The 23,841-nt window shown below is 41.1% G+C and overlaps 1 protein-coding gene across 3 annotated transcripts; it reads right to left on the reverse strand.

Annotated features, from left to right (window-relative positions):
* Positions 1-4,033: 4,033 nt before the first annotated feature.
* On the reverse strand, positions 4,034-17,986 carry tfap2b (transcription factor AP-2 beta). Of its 3 annotated transcripts, none has more exons than XM_061754754.1 (7): positions 17,836-17,986; positions 15,389-15,844; positions 14,507-14,561; positions 12,606-12,825; positions 12,321-12,439; positions 11,528-11,669; positions 4,034-6,691 (listed from the first exon to the last, which is right to left on the reverse strand). In XM_061754754.1, the coding sequence occupies exons 1-7, from the start codon at positions 17,881-17,883 to the stop codon at positions 6,409-6,411; spliced, it is 1,323 nt and encodes a 440-aa protein (XP_061610738.1). In that variant the 5' UTR covers positions 17,884-17,986; the 3' UTR covers positions 4,034-6,408. The 3 variants fall into 3 exon arrangements, with proteins under 3 accessions (XP_061610738.1, XP_061610739.1, XP_061610740.1); XM_061754755.1 differs by lacking the exon at positions 17,836-17,986 and adding an exon at positions 15,936-16,072; XM_061754756.1 differs by lacking the exon at positions 11,528-11,669.
* Positions 17,987-23,841: the final 5,855 nt, after the last annotated feature.

The raw sequence follows: 23,841 nt of genomic DNA on the forward strand, positions 1-23,841 counted from the left end.
GGCGCCGCCTTTCATATCGATCACACTTATGCCAACTGTTTGTTTTGTCTTTTCATATAAAGAACCTCGGGCGTCTATTGCAGGCCCCAGCGGACATTCTCTGCACGCTAAAGGGCTTTTCTTGTGAGGTAGTGTCACGCTTGCTCGTTCCGCCAAAGCGCTGCGTTTCTTATTATTCATGGCTTTCTGCACGTTTGTTGAGAAGGCCAGGATCAAACAGGCCGATTTGCAACGCCTGACACTCACTACTATGAGTGTGTATAAATGTGTGTGTGTGTGTGTGTGTGTATCTTTGTGTGTGTGAGAGAGAACTCAGCTCTAGCTCAGTAATGACAGGATTTGTTAAACAGTAAATTAATGAATAATGAAATATCCAGTGCCTCCATTGCCTGGAGCACAGTGCTGTGAGCAGGAATTACTCCCGACCTGTACTCGGCTGTCTGCATGCCGGATAACCTGTGTGTATATGTGTGTGTAGGATAAGCATTTTTACAGTCCATTGGGTGACAGACTGCTGAGAGGCTTTCCTGATGGCAACATGCTCTCTCACTTTCTGGCAAAATGACACACAGGAAGCAAGACACAACTTCGACATGTGCTGAGATTTTATGAGCTCAGTTATTCACAGCTGGATCAGGTTCAACCAGTCTTCTCATTAAACACCCTCTGACATTTTAATGAAAACAACTTTGTCAGACACATCAGTCGTCTTCCTTCATGCTTAAGTTTTCATATCGCTGGCAACAGAAGATGTTTTTTGCTGAGTCAGCTGTAATTAGTAGAATTAAGCAGGACAAAAAAAAAAAAAAAAGACAACAGAATAGATTCCCATTGTTTTTCAGGTTATCCAGCTCCTAGACCAATGAGAATTAAAATCGTTTTACTCAATAAGTAATTTCCTTTAACTAGAAAAAAGCAACAACAATTCTTTAAAAAGAAAGCAAATTATTTATTATTATTTCAAATAATACCAGTAACAATTCTAAATATTAATGTGTTGGATTTTTGGATCATTAATTGAAGAATCTATTTTAGCTACTAGTTTCAGAACCTCAAAGTGGACGAGACTTACCGGTATTTTTTCTACAATATAGATTCTTTATAGCAATATTATAAATACCAGACACTATCTATTCTAGTTAAGGATTTTTTTTTTTTTTGCTTTATATAACCTTTATGCACTTATTGTGACTCACAGGTTCAACATACATTTTTGTAATATCGTTTCTCGCACTACTGGGGTAGTTATGATCTAAGCTCAGATATTGAACATAATGGAAAACTGATTCGGATCCCTAGTTCAGTAGTTTCTCCTATCAGGAATCTTTTTTTACAAAGTCTTCTAAGAGCCATAATTAATATTTGAAAAATACGACGCAATGATCAAACACAAGTGTGATAATTGTTTACAATGAGCTTTTTTGCAGTAACTTTTAGTGGCTTTTTCTGACAGTTCCACCGAGGTTGTATTTCTTTTTATATTCCACAGCAGGCCGGATAATGGACCATGGCACAACTGCAGACCTACCAAGAAATGTCCGTCCACCCACAATGACAGCTGGGCAAGGAAAACGTTGATCAGAGAAGCATCCAAGTGGCCCATCGTAACACTGGAGGATCTACAGAGATCCACAGTTCAGGTGGGAGAATCTGTCCACAGGACAGCTATCAGTCGTATGCGAGAGTGGCAAGAAGAAAGGAAAAAGCCATAAGGAGTCCCGTTTACAGTTTGCCAAAAGCCATGTCGGGGAAACAGCAAACATGCTCAGACCAAAATGCAAGATGCCACGTGTGGCCAAAAATGAATTCTGTCAACACCCTGAAGACACCATCCCTACTGTGAAACATGGGGGTGACAACATCCTGCTGTGAGGATGCTTTTTTTCAGCAGGGACATCAAAGGTGGGCCGAGTGACGGAAAGCCAAATATGGAGAAACCTGTCGCAGTCGGCAAAAAACTTGAGAATGAGGCAGAAGTTCAACTTTCGGCAGGAAAGTGACCCTAAACATACAGCCAGAGCACCAGTGGAAGGGTTTCGATCAGGGGTTCTCAAACTTTTTGGGTCCAGGGACCTCTTATATTCAAGACATTTTTCCAAGTATCACCCTCATTACCTTCATGCCAATTAAACAACCGACCACATATACACTCAAATGCCATAGGAATTAAAAAAGTTGCCTAGTTTTGACGAAAAGAAGTAGTATTGCTTCAATAACCAATTAGAGAAAAGAATGTTATGACAATGAGCTAGTACTAAAAAAAAAAAAAAAAAAGTCTTTATGAGAACAAAGGAGTCTTGTACAAACTCCAATTCCAGTGAAGTCAGGACATTGTGTAAAGCATAAATAAAAGCAGAACAAAATGATTTGCGAAACCTTTTCGACTTATATTCAATTGAATACACTACAAAAACAAGATATTTTATCTTCAAACTGATTAACTGTATTGTTTTTTTGGCAAGTATGCACTCATTTTTAATTCGTTGCATGCAATACATTCCAAAAAAAGATGGGACAGGTGCATATTTACCAACATCACGTGTCTTTTTACAAACACTCAGTAAGCATTTGCAAACTCAGGACACTAATTGTTGAAGCTTTGTAGGTGTTTTTTCCCATTCTTTCTTGATGTACAACTTCAGTTGTTCAACAGTCCGGGGTGTTTGTTGTCGTATTTTCTGCTTCATAATGTGCCATTTTCAATGGTAGACAGGTCTGGACTGCTGGCACGCCAGTCTGGTACTCACACTCTTTTACTATGAAGTCACACTGTTGTAACGTGCAGAAAGTGGCTTGGCATTGCCTTTCTGAAATAAGCAAGCACGTCCCTGAAAAGATGTTGCTTGGATGGCAGCATCCACTATTTTGCTCCAAAACCTGTATGTACCTTTAAGCATTAATGGTGCCTTCACAGATGTGCAAGTTAACTCTCGCCCCATACCATCACAGATGCTGGCTTTTGAACTTTGCAGATGGTCCTTTTCTCTTTTGGCCCGGAGGACACGATGTCCATGATTTCTCCAAAGAAATTTGAAATGCAGACTCGTCAGAACACAGAATGTTTTTCCACTTTGCGTCAGTCCATCTGAGATGTGCTCAGGCCCAGAGAAGCCAGTGGCGTTTCTGAATGGTGTTGATATATGGCTTTGGCTTTGCATGCTAGAGTTTTAACTTGCTTTTGTAGACGTAGCGACGAACTGTGTTAACTGACAATGGTTTTCTGAAGTGTTCCTGAGCCCATGTGGCAATGTCATTTTACATAGTGATGCAAGTTTTTAATGCAGTACCACCTGAGGGATCAAAGGTCACAGACATTCAATGTTGGTTTTCAGTCTTGCCACTTATGTGCAGAGATTTGTCCAGATTTTCTGAATCTTTTTATGACATTATGGACCGTAAATAATGAAATACCTAAATTCCCTGCAGTTGTACGCCGAGAAACGCTATTCTCAAACTGTGGTGAAGCCCAATCCTTGCTTGTGCATAACTGAGCTTTTCTGGGATCCTCCTTTAGTACACAATAATGACACCTGTTTCCAGTTAATCTGTTCACCTGTAGAATGTTCAAAACAGGTGTTTTTGAGCATTTCTCAACGTTCCCAATCTTTTGTTGTCCCTGTCCCAGTTTTTTTGGTTTCAGGCATCAAATTCAAAATGAATATTTTGCAAAAAACAATAAAGTTTATCGATTTGAACTTTAAATATATCGTCTTTATAGTGTAGTCAGTTGAATATAGGTTGAAAAAGATTTGCAAATCATTGTATTCTGTTTTATTTACATTTTACACAATGTCCCAACTTTATTGGAATTGACCAAAAAAAACAAAAAATCTTACAAACAGTTGTATTTTTCCAAGGTAGATTCCTAATATTACGATATAAAAGACAAGGTTTGACAGGGATATAAAGTTCTATTGAATTTAAAAGAGAACCTTTTCCATGAAATTACTATTATTTATTCTGGAAAAGACTGAAAAAAGTATTTTGTTTGGAAAAATACTTTGTTCAGTAACATTTGTAAAATGTTCCAAATGTTTTTTTGTTTTTTTATCTTAAGACTTAATAATACATCATCAGGTCATGCCCGTCCTATTGACGTTTATTGTTGCAGCCAGCCAACCTCTTTGTTGTGTAGCCACTGATCCTCAGTAGCTTCTCCTTTTGTTGAACGGGAATGGCTTGCGGACATGCGGGTACTGAACTCTGCACCTGCGTCACGCAGCGTTCCACTTCACGGGTCACACTCAGCCCCAGGCTCCCCCTCAACCCCACCACTCGTGTTTTTGAAAATATTTTATTTTTGTGGCCATTTACCTTGAGCACAATTTTAAAAAGCTGCCCAATAAAGTTGATTTCAAAAGCAAAATCTCTCTCTCTGTCTGCTCAAATCCGTGCGTCGCGTGCTCTCTCATCATTAGCACATTGCGAGATATAGCCAGCACAGGAGAAGATAGCCAACACAGAAGAAGGCCCGCAAGGCACAATTCCTTTCCCCTTGCGCACGTGCGAGTGAGAGGCCTCGAGAATGCAGCCAATTATCTCCCTGGAATCCATCCTGCTGTGTGCATGCTCTGGAATACATTGCAGCTTCCTTGCATGATGAAATACCAGTATCTGGTCTATTATTACCAGTACTTGTATTGGTATTGTTTTAGTTAAAAGTGCTATTGTTTGCCCAAAAACACTTGAACAGCTTATAATAACCTGTGTTGTGGGGCGGGGTTGCTTTCTGCTGTAACACATGTAAGTCATGTAAGTCATTACGAATAACATATCAGTATTCAATCACAGCAGTTGCGATACATTTTCACCTTGCGGTGACCGGACAGTTTCACATGCAGCTGACCTGCTTACTGGACATTTTTTCGTTGAACTTTCAACTGTTATCGTACATGTCCATGATAGTGTATCATAATAACAGGAGGATGGCCAGTGGGATACATTGATGAACAACCCCTTCAAGGTTCTTTTGGAGTACTTTTGGCTTGGCAGAAGCATCTCTTATTTCTCTCTTATTTCTTTTTCAAGAACATGCTATTTCTCAGGGAATTGTTATTGCAATTCCCTCAGAAGTAGCAATCAGAACGATTTGGTGTCTTGGATAAGGCGCAGATTTAATATATGAGCATTTCAAATGGAGTTGTCTGTTAGAACACTGAAATGTTTAAAATCAGTTTCATTTGAATGTTCTGTCTACATTACTTTCTCCTACTTTGATCATTTAATTGAATTTAATGTTTGAGATCAAATATGCAAAGTTGATATTCTTCTTACTTGCAGAATGATTGTTTGACATCTGTGTGGTAGGTATAGTAAAAGGTGAAGTGGTATGTATGAAGAATTTTGACAAAATAAGAAGATGTGCAAACATTATGGGAGAGCTATTGTTAGGCCATGCATGCTGTGATCCTAATGAACGGCGCCTTTCAGCAATTGCAAGTGGATCATTATTGCAGGATAATATAACAGCGGGTATTTAATACAATATATATATATATATATATATATATATATATATCGCATTGAAGAGGCGTTACTGCGCATGTTAAATTTTTAACGAGAGTCAATCAGTAAATATTTCTGTGCCCAAGAGCCGAAATGCGTCACAATTTCCGAAGGCAGAGATGAATGAAACAACTTTACTCATCATTAACTATACACTACTTCAATCTCTTGCATCGGAGATATTACGCTATTAGACTGGTGTGATGAATATTGTGCTTTGCTTTTTCAGTTACAAGTGTCGCGTTTTCATGGAGGAAGGGTAACTTCGGCATACCTCTCATAATAAAACACATGGTTTATTATCAATGTGATAGAAATGAAAGCACAGGACAATTCAAAGCATGTCTACCCATCATCAGCACCATGACAACAGCTCTATAAGAACAGAAAAACACTGGATGAGTCCTTACTGTCCCCACCCCCACCCACTGGCGACTCACAAAGATCAGATCACAGATAAATAGGCCTACTCCAAAATAGTTGGCACCTATTTACAAAATCAACCTTTTAAATTAATATAAATAAATATGTACACGCATAAATAAGCCCCCATCACCTTGTATTTGTGTGTAGTTACCAAACCTATCTGTTTCACAGATAGATATATCTCATTACCTATCTTCGTACTCACGGTGCTTTTGCTTTTGTTGCGTGAAGACAAACACAAGCGCACACACAATGTCTACTGCTGCACGCAGCACCTCGATCTGGAAACCGGCACGGGGAGCAAAATGGATGTAACGCCGCAACCAGCATGTCCTCGGGGCAGTGGAAGAAGGTAACGCAGGTGAACAATCCTTCGGTGTGTCTGGAGTTCTTCGTCCCCTTCGCCCTCATGCAGGCCTGCGTGCGGCACGTCAGTCTCAGTAGCGTAAAGCTGCGAGTGACAATGTAACATCTGGTTCATTTCCGCTGCTTTTCGTCTTTATCGCCGGCCTTGTTGTCGCCGTGCCGGTTTGGAGGATTGTTGAGAAACATCTTGTCGAGTCCTTTGAGGGCCTCGGTGAGGTAGTTTTGGAGAGCTGTGAGCGCAGCGCAGATGGCGGGCGAACCGAAGCCGTGTGTGATGAAGGAAAAGTGAGAGAGGCAGCTCTGGATGCCGGGCTCCAGGATGGGGGTGGGCCTCGAGTTGCCCAGGGGAGTCCTGTCCTGGGCCAGCAGGTCTGTGAACTCCTTACACAGCTGTCTGTAGGGAAGACAAGCAATAATACGTCAGGTGGGGAAAGACCTTTTGTAGACTGATATTACTTCAGATAGCATGCGGGTTATTTGCATATAATTTGATCAATAACAGTAAAGACACTTGTTAAAAAACAAAAATCTAACTTCGCAATTTTTTGATGCCACCTTGCTTTTATATGGGTAAATGACTCCCATGCTGAAACAGCCACGCTTAGAGTCTTATTTTCCATTATGTAAATGGTGGTAGCCCACTGAAATACACATAACGGTGAAGACAAAAGTGCATAACGGTAAAGATGTAAACATTCATAAAAGTCGTGAGTTGCACAATTTACATGTGTTGCGCTTTAAACTCTGCGGATACAAGTGCAAAAATAATCCCAACTACTCATTAAACCCATTACAATCTTCTCTTTACACGATTGTAATAACGGTAAAGACATGCAGTAGTGACGGCACGGTGGACGACTGGTTAGTGCGTCTGCCTCACAGTTCTGAGGACCGGGGTTCAATCCCCGCTCCCGCCTGTGTGGAGTTTGCATGTTCTCCCCGTGCCTGTGTGGGTTTTCTCCGGGTACTCCGGTTTCCTCCCACATCCCAAAAACATGCATGAATTGGAGACTCTAAATTGCCCGTAGGTGTGAATGTGAGTGTGAATGGTTGTTTGTTTGTATGTGCCCTGCGATTGGCTGGCAACCAATTCCAGCATGCCCGCGACCCTCGTGACGAGAAGCGGCTCAGAAAATGGATGGATGGATGGACATGCAATAGTTCTGACACTTTCATTCATTCATCCATATCTCATAAATAACACAATTTATTTTTGCTGCCTGCTATTGTGTGAACGCAAAATGGCGGCCTCATGCTGGCACTTCATCTCGCAGATCCCTCTGGTGTATTGCAACAACACAATGAGGCTCCCTCGAGTGGCGTTAACGGTAAAGACAGCCGGAGTGACAAACATGGACAATTTGCCAAATAACCAAAATAAGGAGGTCTGAAGACACCGAGATGCATCTGCATTAGTTTTCATGGAAAAGGCATATTCAGCAACAGGAGAAAAAAGCCAATATATCCAAAAATGTAATTAGCGTCTTCAGAAAACATGTTGCTAATCATGAAACTTCATTTGGGCCACAAAACGGTGAAGACATTTTGCCATTCAAAGTTTGAATAATATTACTTAGATGAACAATTATTTCCGATTGATTGGTAACAACTGACAATAATTGTAATCCGCCTATCAAGAATATGAAGTGATTTTCAAGAGGAAAGTCAGTGGGGATTATCTTTACCGTTATTGATCAAACTATATGTAAATGACCCATATCCTCCCATGATAAGTTTTTGCTTATATCTATAACAATCAAAATGTTGTTGCACTCGACCAAAATGTTCACGGGTGCTTAAGCTCAATAATAGGGGGTCTAAAACACGTACATTTTGGACGCTATCCCAGCTGTCATCGGGCAGGAGGCGGGGTACACCCTCAACTAGTTGCCAGCCAATCGCAGTGGAATAATCACAAATAACCGAAAAAAAAAATTTTTGGGGGGGGGGGGTGGGCACAAAACATTTTTAGGGCGCTTGAGCTACGCCACTGCTAAATCATATCAGACTAGAAATCAAAAGCAGTTTGTTAGTGGATCTTTGAAAAGCAGATGTTGATTTAAAGTGTGCCTTATTTGTGTTAGCAAAAGCTACACCGTGTAATTCTTGAACATTTGCAACTGACACCGTGCCAGGAATAGTTCACTTTATTTTCCCCTTCCGTTTTAAGATGGTGTTGATTTGTTGTACAAACACATCACATGCTGAGCACTCGTCCTCTGTTTTGTTAATGTGACATTGCTGTGTTTTTTTTTGGTTTGTTTTTTTAATGTTCAGATATTGAAGTTTGCCTTGTACTTGAACAAACTTTGCCAATACCTGTCTTCTGTTTCATCTCGTATATGTTTTCTCTGGAGAGCTTTTTAAATACACTCCGAAGCAAAAAGATGAACGCAACATGATATATCAAGAATTTTGGAGGCAATCGTAGCCCACAAACATTGTTGCATAGGTGTTATTACAAAAGCTATCATTTGCCATATTTTGTGTTTTAGTTATTAGGGCACATTATTGTTATACATTGTCGTGGGTTTCCTGCGTCTTCCAGAGATGTTTGATACTTGCAGAACACAGGTCACAGTTTCATTTGGATCACAAAAACAATGCATTCATTGTCAACGGGCCAAAAATGCAATCTCTTTCTTCCATTTTGTTGTGACATTTTTTCAAAAGACAACATTTGATCTGAGCTGACCTTTCATTCTCTAAGTCATGTACTAATTGTCGTGCAATATTTATATCATGCAGTGCAAAGATGCTTACGATTGTGAATGTGACGTACAGTATCGCTACGTGTCTGAATGTTCTCAACACATCAAATAATAAAGCTTATTGCAACAAACAAGAGCGCCAGTTTAACATTTGAAACAATAGCAAATGGCAATGGCTGTAAAACAATTGCACAAGTAAAAAGTGGTATGTAAGGCCTTAATATGAGGGCAATCAATAGGTTTTTGCCATTGACATTAAATTTAATAATATCATTGTCTGGTTTTGGGCCCAATTTATATTCAAGGTATCTCTGTAGACCACCCCCCCCCCCCACCCCCCCCCGCCCCACCACACACACACACACACACACACACACGTGCAATACACAGGCCTAAGGGCAGCACTACAGCAAATGAGTGACAGACGAGGCAGGCCGAGCCCAGCTGGGGTTAGTTGAGTAGAGAGAAGGAGTCTCCACCCCGGGCTACACTTTAGGCCTTCACTGTTGTTTTCTGATGACTTGAAACACTTCACTGATAAATAATGAATTTCCAAGAGGCACCACCAACACATAGTACAGTATAGTGGTGCAGGTTAACATCTGAGGATCAAACATCCACCGGTAAGCACGTCAGCCATACTGAGCACCAAGCAGACATGAGAATTTACTAACAATTAGACAATAATCCACTTATTTTTAGTGAGTTATCATCTAATTGTACTTATTTTTGTGTAGGGCTGTGGAAGAAAATGTCAAAATCAACCCAACAAATTGGTGGATGCAAAGATTTCTGCCCCGAGGCAATAAAAAATATTATAAAAAGCATATTTGGGCAGCCCGGAACCCTCCCGGAACCATTTGTCCACTGTCCATGTTTACCGCACGGACATTTGTTGCAGACGGACGCACAGTTGGGCCCGTGAAAAACATTGACAAAAATGACAGAGGAGCGTCTGTAAGTGATTTTTAAGACACTATTAGATGTGTAATGTACATATAACATGATGTATGAGTGAGCTGAATGGTAGTTAGTGTGTTTTTATACATATAATGGTAGCTGTAGTTAGCACGCCCGTGCGAATCGCAAATGCGAACCATTTAGCAAAGGCTGATTTTGTTGTCTCAAATTCTGTACGGAGTTTATACCATACACTCAGCACCAACATAAGCAGTTTAAGGATAGAAGTCCAGCCCTCCAAAATGAGAATAAAATGCATGTTAGTAGTAAATAAATAAATAAATAAATAAATAAAATGAACTATATATATATATATATATATATATATATATATATATTTTAGGGGCGATTATTTAATTACGCGACAAAATATAATATGGTAATCGATTCTAAAAAAAAAGATTTGATTGTGACGGCCCTATTTTTGTATTTCGTTTGCTGACTTTGAAGATATTTATATAATTACATGTCTTAATATTAACCCCAACAGGCATTGAAATGTTTTGCTTTTTGGGCAGTATAAACCATTTGTCTGCACTCTGTCTGCCATATTTGTAGAGTGGGCCACTGCGGTTGTGTACATTTGCACTCAGTTGTGTTTCTACAGGGCAAATGTTGGATTATGACCAAATAATTTCGATCATTTAAAAAAAAATAATACATAACCTAAATATTTTTGGTGATACAATACATTTGAATAAACAGACGGTGTATATATCTGATGAATGGTATTTGACCTTTTTGAGTGAAACAGAGACAGCAACAAAATCAGTACATCTGACTCAGTCCAATACTGATGGTCTTGCTTCTTTTACACAGCCATTGCTGCGCAGTTGCTAAAGGTAATAAGATCCTGAATTCATTTCCAATGTATAACAGCCGGCGGCACGGTGGACGACTGGTTAGTGCGTCTGCCTCACAGTTCACACTAAACTGTGCGGCTAGTTCTAATCTTAGGCTGACATTTGCCGGAAATAAAATATGCTCCTTTTAAAGCTATTTTCAGGTAGCCAATATGAGGTTTAATGCAGAATTCTTGCATTAGCTGGTGATATTTTCTAACATCAAACATTATATGTTATACCAGGTTAAAACCATATCAAACTATCATATCCAAATGTCATTGACATGCTGAGTGCGCCAGAATGGACCTCAGCATAGCACGCTTGGCTCCCTCAGGCCATTCTTTAAGAAGGGGACCATTGAGGGCCCTGGAAAATCAAGGGAGGATTTAATTTCTCACTAATTCCTCCAACCGCAAATTCCCCCATTTGGAGGTGATGAAGACCCTTTTTTTCACCCCAACGAGTGCAGTTATGTCATTCAAATGGAACGGCAACAATGTGTTTCTCAGGCTGTGGGACATTCAAAAGTGAGGAAGCACGCTGAGCTACAATATATTATATATATATATATTTGTTTACACAGAGATTCTACACGTTTAATATTTGAATGGTTCGGAATGTGGTGTTAGATCTGTCTAAGAGGACAAGGCAAACAGCAGAGTGGCCATAAAAGACAACGAGGAGGAATCCAATCAAACGCTCCATCAAACTCACTTGGTGGCCAGCAGCATGTTTTTCCGCGTGTGCAGCTCGTTGGGATCCGCGTGCTGCCGGTTGAGGTACTCGCTCACGGCTTTGGTGGGGAACTCCGTCTCGCAGATGTAGCCGAAGTCCCGGGCAAGGTGCACGGCCTCGCCTGCGGAAAGTCAGCGTGGATCATGCGCACCGCAACCAATTGCTGCAAACAATGTGATGTATGTGGGGCTATTTGTTTTTTCTGCTTCTTTTTCATCTTTTTCTTCTTCTTCTTCTTCTTCTTCTTCTTCTCCGTTTTGTAACTTCCAACATTCACGTGCATCAAATGCAAAGCCCACTTTGGTGTTTGTTTCGTGTTAGTTTGTAATTAATTGATGCTAAATCATTAAAAAAAAAAAAAAAAGATTTCAATTTACGTAATTCGAACAAGGATAAACTAACACGTTGTTCTATTATTTTCGAGAAGAGGGGAAATGACGTCATTTGACCACATTTTAATCATGTGCAACCAAAAAAATTAAGTGCTATTTTTCAGTGGGATTAAAACGAATTAGTTAATAGTTTTCTTTTCTCGACTATTTGTAATTTACTAATAAAATACAAATGTTATGTTTCCACCCGTTGAATGAGCGAGAATGATTCATGAAGAATAATGCGAGTCAATCCCAGTTCAATTTAAATTATTATTATTATTATTAATATTATCAAAGATCGGAATTGACTTGATATGATGTAACTAAAACTGGCGACTGAAGCCACGCCCTTTTGGGAAACAAATATTTCCAGTGAAAATAATGATTTGAATAATCACCTTCTACGAGTGACGTCAGCAACGTGACATTGGCAGCCTTGCGCCTCCCAGCAGGTAAATTCAGTCCAATCTTCTCTAGTTTTTCTCTCAGGCATCTCCCACCGTTTTTGGACTTTGCTCTGTCCAAAATGGAAGGGCGCAAATGTAAACATTTGGATACACAGCATGCATGCGCAATGGATTTCTTTTAGAGGATGACACAAGGGATACTTGTGTGTGTGTGTGTGTGTGTGTGTTCCAAAGTGTCTCCAGAGACGTTGCATAAGTGTGTGTGTGTGTGTGTACCTTCTCAACACGCCCCCCAATAAGGATGCGTTGAGGCACTCGGGCGGCGAAAGTCTCCTCTGCACCTCCCCGACGGTCACTTTGTATTTGGAGGTGGAGCTGAGCAGGGACAGCCGACCCGGCACCGAACAGAACAGTTCGTTGATGTTGACGCTGACTCCGCCGATCAGGCCGTCCTTGCCCAGCATCAACGAGCCGATGTTCTTGTGTGGCATGGGTACTAAGAGAGGGGGGGGGGTTATTATTATTATTATTATTATGATTATGTTTTTATTTGTTTTCAATGAGTCGTTTGGTATAAATGAGATCCAATACAAGCGCTACATTTAAAAAAATATATATACTGTCTTTTCATAGATGACAATGCTAAGTTGGAATGGAATCCTAAACATTTCAAATGTGTCTTATCTCATTTTTTAAAATGGTTTTAATATGTAGAATTGTATTTTTATCCTGAGTGAAGAGGTATTATTTAAACATATAAGGAACTTTATTCAATATATTCATATGTGCGCAGCTGTGTGCCATTGCAGCCCGACACCATTGCAAATGAATAAAAGCTGTTTCTAATATTTGGGTGATTGAAATAAATTGGGCAAGCAAAGTATTAGACAATTTAGTGCTAATTTAGCGCAGTTACTGCAAACTAACAGTGTTAATCAAATCTGATCATTCTTAGTTTTGTCAATGCATAATTTTCAGTATTTATGTGATTTGATCTAATGCTGTGGCCACCGGGTGTATTCGGGTCATGAATTTGGTGTATTCGGTTAAAATAATTTTGTCAATCTTCTCCCGATCAAAACAGGCGCGTTCATGAGGCCTCCCGGCATCGGCCACGCGCAGGGCGTCTGCTCTTATTGAAAGTGTCGCGACGTTCTGGTTACAATATTATCGATTGCTGATTGGATCGCTCTCCCCAATCTCGTGATCGACCTCCAAGCCTTTCGCTCCATATGCGCGGCCACCAGAGGCACTTGGGCGCTCCCTCATCTTTTTTTTTTTTTTTTCCATTCATGATAATGCTCACACTATATGCGTTAAAAACGCCGATGTGTGATTATTATTATTATTATTTTTTTTTTATAGCTCCACGGGGGATAATACTGCAGATTAGCTCAAAACGAGCTCACGAGATCTCCGTGAGCGGTGCCATTTATTACATCAGCGGCTTAAATGCCCCGCGGGGAGCTCAGTCACTCAACATCCCGCAACTGAATCATTGCACATCATCAGCGGCTCGCCTGCACGCGCGGCGGCAGCGGGGGTCGTTATCCCGCTTTACAGGCCCCCCAACCTGGAGCCACTGAGCAGGAACAACTGCCTGTTTTTTATTTTATTTTTTTTATTACTGGAACTCCACTTTAATGCTTTCCAGTAATAGAGTGCCAGAATCATTTGGGTCCCTCGTCATCATCGTGTTACCAACAATAAGAAAACGCTCACCGGTCACCTCATTAGGTACACCTATAGTGCAATACAAAGATCTCGTATGAAAAAAAAAAATCTAAATCTGGCATTACAAAGTCAATAATGCTAAATTATGACACTGCCAAAGCTATGTTCGATTTGCAATATCTTATAGTCGTAGCTAAATAAGGTCAGCAAAATACTCGAAAGTGATGTTATGCAGTTCTACACGCGTGCTATATAGCCACAAAAACAATATGGTTAAATTACTACAATTGTGTCAAAGCTGTACATATTTTTTTCTATATTTGATGTTCGATTTATTTATTTTTTTCACGGTACATGTGAACCTGTTGTGCCCAATCAGTGATGCCACCCTGTCTCATTCTACGTCTAAACAATCTTAAAATAGATTCAGCAATACAAAATAAGCATCATTTAAAATATCCATTATTTATATTGCACACGTGAGCGACATGCATATAGTTTACCTTTCTTAATTACAGATTGATCCAGTATGCTGGTTCCGTTGGTGTCGTCAATTGTCTGTCAGTACCAAGACAGATACAAACCATCGTTATAAGCTTATTGGATGATGACAGTTCACACTGTAATAGGCCAATTAAATGTCACACGTAATTAAGCTTTGGGTGTTTTAAGTGAATTCACTCATATTTCCATGGTCATGAAATATAGTTTGACATTGATTATTTATCGGCCTGAAAGTGAAAATAAGTCTCATGACCAAAAATAGAAACAAAAAATCATGTATTCCAAATTCGCCAGTTTTCATTGCTTCACATTTATTTTTAAAAGTCAATTTCAGCAATGACCCCAACGATCAAAAAAAAAAAAAGATCATTTTTTGTTTCTGCAGCCCAAGATTGTGACTGTAAAGATAACATTTTCGGTGTGTAATAAAGCAGCTGCACATTTCAAGCAAGTCTATGAAACTGTGGTTGATTTGAGAGCAGAGTGTCTGGCTGGCATGCATGTTGTGGCCCCTGCTCTCAGCCTTGGGCCCTTTTGGGTCACACCATAGCTGCATTATTTCAAGGGTCAACCCTGAGGGGGCATGACTTCTGACCCCTCTCGAATATTAACAATTTATTTGATCCTGGCATGAATAATAAAACGTATCAAACCTCATTCCTATTTTCTTTTGGCCCATGTTCAATTGTTTTAGTATTTGAGGAAATTGACTATTCGTTGTTGTTGGGGTTTCCCCCCCACAAAGGTCTTTTGAGCTTTTGTGACACCTGTACTTGAACAATAAAATACTAATTGACAATATACAACCCCTCCTCCTCCCCCGGAAATAAAAAGGTTTGATAGGGCATGTGGAGAAATTGCCATTCTGCCCTTGGACTCACCTGTACATCCTCCATGCCGTGTAGTCCGTGCAACAGTCCGTCGCCCATTCCGGGCTCCAGTCCCGGATGAGCGGCGTGCAGCAGCACGTCGGGCCGCCTCACCCCACCGTAGTCCCGCCGCGGGTCCAGCCCGGGCAGCTGCGGCAGCGAGGCCCGAGGCTGGGCCAGCAAAGACGAGCTGTCCATCCGCTCCCCGTCCTGCCGCTGCCGCGCCCCCCATGCGCCCTGCTGGCTCTGGTGCAGAGAGTTCAGGGAATACGGGTCGCCGACGTGGGAGTAGGGGTCCTGGCTCTGGTAGTGGGCGAGCGGCTGGTACGGCGGCGGGAAGTAGGGAGGCTGGAAGTCCGACGACGGGGCGTGGGAGAGGGGCGGCGCGCTGGAGTAGGGCCCGGCGTGGGAGACCGAACCCAGCTGGGACAGGCGCGAGCTGTGGCTCGAGACGCCGTCGTGGCGGTCCTTGAGGGAGCACACAAAAATTCCTTTGAACTCATTCAAACAACAACAACCAAAAGCCCGAACCAAACAACAACCATCAGCAGACACTCACCGCAGTGCAGTAAGAATGAACTAACATCTGGACAACCGCTGTCAGCCTCACTAAAACAACAAAACCGCCCGAACTTTTTAGTCCAGAAGAGTCCGAGCATATGCCGCTGCAAACACCTCCTAGGGCTCACTTCGCGCTCTCTCTCTCTCTCTCTCTCTCTCTCTCGCTCTCTCTCTCTCCTCTTTCCCTCTGCCTCGCTCTCTCTTTCGCTCGCCTTCACCCCCCCCCCCCCCCCCCACCCGTGTAATTGTTATTCATGACTGAGATTTACACGAATACTAATGCGCGAGGGAGCCCACCGGCGACACGCAGGCCACGAGTGAAGAAGCATCTTGCGCCACCGTGAGTGACTTTGGAAACGAGCCGGAGATGTTTTCAATCGCCGGTTTTCCGAAACACAAAAAGACCACGAAAAAGAATATTGCAGTCACCAGCTCGCCCCCCGTTTATCGCGGCGGTACGTCCCACACCCACCTGCAAAAAGTCAAAATCCGCAATAAAAAGAGACCAAGAAATCATTTTACCCCTCACACGTTTAAACACATACAAACGTATTAATAACACACTTTGGAAAATATTGTTAATGTATTTGAATGTACCAAAAAAAAAATGATGAACACGTATAATATTTACAGAAAATATCCTACTATTCGGTATTGAAGTTGCCGTGTGCTATGAATACCTCTAGGTGGCAGTAATGTCTAATGGATGGGATTCAACCTTCGTGTCATCGTTCAACGGCAGAAAAACTCCGTATTTCCCGGTACAAATCCGGGAGCTCTCCTGGCTGGTTAGGCGTCTTCTGCCGTTTAATCTCACTATCGGAAGCCTTCGAAGATAAAGTACCCAAGGGGGGGGGGCATCGGAGGGTTTAAAACAAACCTACTTAAATGTTTTTCATTTTGTTCAAAGCTACTTTTTAGAGCATTTTTATCAATGTTGATATTTTCGATAGACCACGGTATATTTCAAAAGCTGTAAAACCCATAAAAACGGCGCTGTGCGGGTATTCCGTATAAATGGGCGCGAACGCCGAACCGCGATATATCGGGATTACTCCACTTGCAGTGGCGTCGTGGACGCAAATCGAACAATAAACGCAACGTGCTGGGAATCTCCGTGACAACATCGTTCTCCCTCCAAGATATAAGTTTAACAAACGGAAGTCAGCCCTATATATATGAAGCAAAAGGAACTATATCCGTGCACTCCGTGGCGCGTGGGGGACTCGTGTGAACCGTGTCACAAGTCAAACGGCGCATTAAACTCCACAATGCCCTCCTCGCAGGGCTTGTTTAATGACATTAGGCGCTCCCTTCAACTCCGGTGGCCGTGGGAGAGAGGCCATGTGCGGCACGAGACAAGGCCCTCCCACAGGGCTCGGCCGAGGGGCCCTTTTCTCTCCCGCCAGTCTGCAGAAATTCGCCGATTTTCTCCCATTATCATTCTGGGATAAAAGCCAAGATGATTTACATACAGCTCACACGCCTCAACGAGCCTTTATGGGAACTTTTGCTGTTGTTTAATAGACAATGGACTACACTCGCGTCTTTGAATCAAAATGCAATGTTTCAAATCCAATAAATTCCACCAGCACCCCTTCATCTTAAAGGACTGCCTTTCCCAAAAATTCTTAATTCATAAAACAGTATTGTTGTTGTTTTTTTGCCCAATTTCTTTCACCATATGGCCCTAATAAATGAAAACATGCATCTAATCCACACACAACATAACCCAAACCCAAGGAGCCTCCTTTTCATGTTTACGAGGCTATTTAGGTTTATATACATGTACCACCTGGGGGGAAAAAAAAAACTGTGTAGACAAACAACACATTCAATGAAAGCATGCCTAATAATCCCATTTCACCGAAATGCGACATGACGGATGGTAACGTTACCTCGTAAATATCTTCGTACTTGACATTCTCAACTAGTTTCCACAGCATGGTCGCTGCTTCTCCGCTGTCCGTAAACCGAATGTAAGAGAGAAAAAAGATGTCACATCCTTCAGTCGCTCTCTCTCTCTCTCTCTCTCTCTCTCTCTCTCTCCCCCTCCTTCTCCTTATCTCACCCCCTTCCCTGTTCATAAAATCCGTCTTTATGAACAGGGAAACCCTGAAAAGCCTCTAAAATGCTATAGCAGCAACACAAAAACTCCATGAGTTACTCTATACAGCCAATCGCAGGGCACATAGAAACAAACAACCCTTTGCACCTACAGGCAATTTAGGGTCTTCAATTAACCTACCATGCATGTTTTTGGGTTGTGGGAGGAAACCGGAGTAAGCCCACAAGCAAACTCCATTCAGGCGAGGCCGGATTTGAACCCAGGTCCTCAGAACTGTGAGGCAGATGTGGCAACCGGTCGGCCACCGTGCCGCCTCCTATATATCCAATAATGTAATGAAGATTTTCAGAAAACATGTTGCACATCACGAAACTTCATTTCAGACACCTAACAGAAAAGGTTTGAACAATATTATTCAAGAATTGCTTTTCTTAGAAACAGTTATGGCCGCTTGAATGATAACAACTGCCAGTAGTTCGAATACGCATATCAGTCAAATTCATTGATTTTCAAAAGGAAATTCAGTGGGGTATGTCTTTCCCGTTATTGATCAAATGATGTGAAAATGACCCCTATAGTTTTTGAAATTGTATGTCTGTCTGTCCATGAGATGACATGATGGTGATGACAGGCGGACTGTTGTCATACTTTTCATCTGTTGTTCAGTTCCGGTGCCCCGGACTTTGTCCGAATCAAAATAGAATAATGGCTCTCACCTCAGAAAAAAAAACAAAAAAAACTAGACTTTCCAGAAATGAATTAATTGCTCACAGGGTATCGTTTCAGTGCTCATCACTCATTCCTCAGATGTTAACCCGACTCCCTCATCAAACTCCTCATGACCCGTTTCGCTCTCATCTGCATTCATCATCGCTCAGCATCATCACACACTCTAAGACTTCATTTTTCTTAAGACGTTCCCTTGCTGTCCCCTTGTAGATGTATTATTATTGACATCATGGTGACGGATGCACAGTGCACTATCTTCCTCGAGGATACTGGCCCACAATTAGATTGATTCATGATATTTTAGTATAGTTTTGATTTTTTTTTTTTCTTTTTTCCCGGGCCAGAGCCGCAGGAAAACAAATGGAACTAAGCAGCTTGTGTCTCTATCTCATCACAGAGTTGAGGAAGAAGGCCGCTGCGCACAGACTCTCGGTTCCGTACGAGGTTTCTTCTGTTTACAGGTGAGTTCTTAATGGAACGTTTGCTCCTGTGAGTCTGTCGAGTCTCCTTAATGTGTGAGCGGTGTGGTCGCCAACCTGGCCCACTTGAGAAATGCATTTGGATCGGGTTTGTTGTGAAACTTAATTCAAGCTTGCATGAGTGTTCTCCAGGTAAAAACACGCATGGTCGGTTCACTGACGACAACATTATTGTCCTTGTGTGAATGTGTATAATGTGTACTTTAGAGTTTTGGTGATAGGTCTTCCTTGTATTCATCTATTGGTTTATTGAACAGGTGCACGGCACATGAATAAACTGATCTCAATGGGAAAATAAATACTTTTCCATTTCAAGTCCCTAGTCCCTGTTCAAAGGTTTTATGCTTAAAATACAAGGTTATTCAACATGTGTGATCATGCAGAAAAATAATAAAAAGTAAAGTAAAGGGAATGTTAATGTGAATAGAAATAACATTTAAGACACCCTACACTGAGAGGTACTATTTAGAACACTTAACATGCCAGCTAATAATATAAACACACAAACCAAACAAGCGATATGGATGTTCATGGAAACACTGACGATATCAACTATACTGTAAGACAATGACCGAAACATGCAAAGCATTTTCATGTCTCACTAACATAAGAAGCATGCGCAGTACATCAAATACATAAATCAGCCAGATATAATAAAACCGCAACACTGCAAAATAGCGATAGCAATATAGTGGTGACAGGTGACCGGCTGCAGGCAGCGAGGAATTGCAGCATACAGACAAAGGCCCAAAGTTGTGCAGCTGATTTTAGTGCTGACAGAAATGAGCGGGAACGAACCATTTCTTTACATGCATGAGCTGTCCATGTGCATTGTAGTTTAGTCTCCAAGCTCATGATTATATTGCTTTTGGGTTCATGTGTGATAAATATCCGTCATGTTTCTCAAGTGTGTCACAGTTGATCATTCAATCATTAATGTATCATTCCAGCGCACGAGATGTGTTCAAACGTGTATAAGCTGCACCATCTAGTGGCACAACAATATTCATGCAGCCCTGTGTCAACTGATCCAGCGCTTGCCGTTCTTCCAATTGTTTTTTTTTCAGGTTCGAAACTTCATTCAAAGATCTGAGTAAATCAATTCAAGATGCATACAATGGAGCTTTTCGTGTAGTTTTGTTTAAGCTGCATGTTATGAGGCGCTTTCATCGGTACTTGACAACTGCGACAGATTTGCAAACAAAAGCAGTGCAGTGATGTATGTTCCTTAGTGCCCTACAACTTGCTCATGGATTATTCCATTGTGCTTTAAAGGTTTGGCCTCAGTATAACTTATGCAGTTCTACTGTTTTGTGTTGTGTTCCCCAACCTTCATTGGACATGAATCTTTTAGAAGCACGGCTGTTGCCATCGTCTCTCAATTGACCTGCTGACAAACATTCATCCATTTTGTCTGTCTTTCTGTCACGCACACGCACACGCGCACACACACACACAAACACAAAGGAGGGGCATATGACTGTTAGCGATGACAGATGTCCTGACAGTCTGGAGGTCTGGAGGCATGTTTGTGGTGCTGTCCTGCAGGGCTTTGACGCACGATGTATCAGCATACATAACATATACCACACATGTCACAATATTCATTCATTATATATAATGATATACTCTTGTGCCTTTTTGAATTCATAGCCGTTCACCACATTTACGTGTATTTTAACGTCGACTCCGAATGAGTTGAGGAGGTTTCGCTTCCACCTGTTCTGCCCTTTTGCTTTCATTATATGTGATTATGATAATATTCATAACCGCGTTTGAGCAGACGGGATTGCAGTTATTGAGCTGGCCACTAGATGGCGCTAAAACACCACAGGAGCCTTCAATGCAGGGCGGAGGGCAACACAATTGGAACAGGAGTTTGCAAGTTATAATGTCTTTAACAACAATAACATAAATGACCAACGCGATCTATAATAAGTGATATGTATTCAACAAATCTGAGTCAATGTCTAATAATATGATATATGATACAGATTTGGAACTGGAGCTCGTGGTTAGGGTTTGCTGCCTCACGATTCCAGGTTCAGGGTTCGAATTTCTGCTTCGGCCTTCCTGTGTGGAGTTTGCACGTTGACCCCATGCCTATGTGGGTTTTGTCCACGCTAAGTATTTTTAAGTACAACGTAGTAAGTAAGTAGTTGTGTCAAACATTTATTCCAATGAATTCTAGTGTGTCCATTTGCAGAATTTCAGGCTGAGTTGTATTGATTGGTTTCAGCCCATTTTGATCAAGCTGCATGCTTATGATTTTAATGTGGGTCAGCCAGGAAACTTCCTCCACTGAGATTACGTGTTATTCTCACACATTACCACAAATAGACTTTTGCTCAATGTAGCGCAGATAACATTTGTGTGTGTGTGTGTGTGTGTGCGCGTTGGAGGGGGCATATACTATCTGCATCTTAAATATTTGTTTGTTGACATTTGTTCTCTCCTGTGGGTTGCTTGGCGCTACCATCAAAGCTGCCTTGCTTCATACACTGTCACTCCATGCTTATGCAGCTGTTACAGAGGCTCAACCCCCCCTCAGCAGCCACTGATTGTGACTAACTACAGGTCAAATGTGCAATGGTGCCTTGAGATACGAGTGACCCAACTTAAGAGTTTTTCGAGATACGATCTGTCCTGCGCTATATTTTTTGCTTTGATTTGAGATACGAACGCTGTATTGTGGCAGCGACTCACGTCACAACAAGCACCAGTTTTACTTTTTTTTTTTCAACAGAATTAGTAAGTAACTTCAAATTGGGTTTCAAGCTGTTTATTGCCACTCTCATTTGAAGTGTACTGTCAAACTAAACTAGGATGAGCAGCACTATGTGCATTGAATTGAAGCAGAGAGTGTGACAAAAACTGTTGAATCCATCCATCCATTTTACATACCGCTTATCCTCACCAGGGTCACGGGCGTGCTGGTGCCTATCCCGGCTGACTTTGGGCGGCACCCTGAACCGGTCGCCAGCCCGTCGCAGGGCACATATCAAAACTTACGTGCAATTTAGAGTCTTCAATTTACTCACCATGCATGTTACTGGGATGTGGGAGGAAACCGGAGTAAACCCACGCAGGCACGGGGCGAATATACAAAGTCCACACAGGCGAGGCTGGATTTGAACCCGCGTCCTCAGAACTGTGAGGCAGATGTGCTAACCAGCCACCACCATTCCACCAAAACGGTTTCATTTTTAAAAATTCTATGTAATTATGTCATTACTTATGTATTTATAAAGCAAGGGTGCTATTTCTCATGAAAAAACACGTAACAATTTTAGATTTTGTCTTTTTGGGAGGTTGGAACGGATGAATGGCATTCCCATTCATTTCAATGGGGAAAGATGGTTTGAGATGCGAGTGTTTTGAGTTGTGAGCGACACAGAGCAAATTACACTCATATTTCAACTCACCGCTGTTATCAAAACATAGGACTACTTTTTTTGCCAAAGTGTGTGCTGCTTTAGATGAAAATCTTGTGTGATTTACATTCAAGTGCACGTGCACACATAGCCACTAAGTGGTGCTCAAGCACCTGTCCTTTTGCCCTGGATGAAAAAATGTGTACTTTTTTTTCTGCAGACCTTTTTTCTTCATTCAAAACCCTCTGTGATCAGTTTTGAAACCTGGCAGGCATATATTTGAGTCCTTGGGAAAATTGTACACATGCTCTCAACTTGCCCCCAGCACCTCACCTTCTTTGTTAATAGTTGTATTATTGACTGTGTTGATTGTGTTAATACAAATAAATACATCAGTTAAATACATACTTAATCGTGTGATACATTTTGGTGATGGCCCTTTTTTTGTTTTGTTTCAGCACCTACCTAAAAATGTCTCTGAACGTGCCTGCTTATATTAGAAATATTGAAAACAAACAATTGTTCATCAGGCATACTGTACATTGGGTGAGTATACCCATATAACTCCTACTTTTAAACATTAAAGGCTGAAAATATCAAAAGTAATACTTTGCACTCACATGTCAACTGACTGGGCAATAATCTAAGCATATATATGGAACAAGGTGATCTAATGAGGAAACCCCCACAAGCTATGAAGAAGGGTTCTTGTGTACCTTTCTGTCGAAAACCGAACAGCAACAAAGAAAACAAAGAGGGAGGTGAAGAAACGTGTGCTGATTATTTTGGCTATGGCATGATGAATGAATGCTAAACAGTCTTCGACTACTTTTTTTTTTCTTTAAATCATCAAATATTTACTTCATAATTTGGTCAAAAGTGTCAATGAATAATAGGCATGGCTCTACTATTTAATATTTATAAGGTTAAAAATAATAGATGGAAGTACAGTAACATTAAAAACGTGCTAAATGCGGCACTGACCAAATGCCTTTAATTTTTAAAAAATCAATTTACTGGATCATCAGTTCTTAGCTCTCCATCTAATATCTCTGCTGTTTCTCTTTAATAACAGAAAAAAAGCTTCTGAAAGATAATTGTAATTGTCACTTAGAGTTAAATTTAGCTTCACAGTTTTACTCGAATTTCAAGCAAAATCCTAAACTCACTTATACTACACTTTGCATTTTGACTATGAAGATGTTAGGTTTATATAATTGATATGTACAATATGAAATATTTTACAATATCATT

The sequence above is a fragment of the Phyllopteryx taeniolatus genome, chromosome 18, assembly GCF_024500385.1.
Source record: "Phyllopteryx taeniolatus isolate TA_2022b chromosome 18, UOR_Ptae_1.2, whole genome shotgun sequence".
NCBI classification, from domain to species: domain Eukaryota; kingdom Metazoa; phylum Chordata; class Actinopteri; order Syngnathiformes; family Syngnathidae; genus Phyllopteryx; species Phyllopteryx taeniolatus.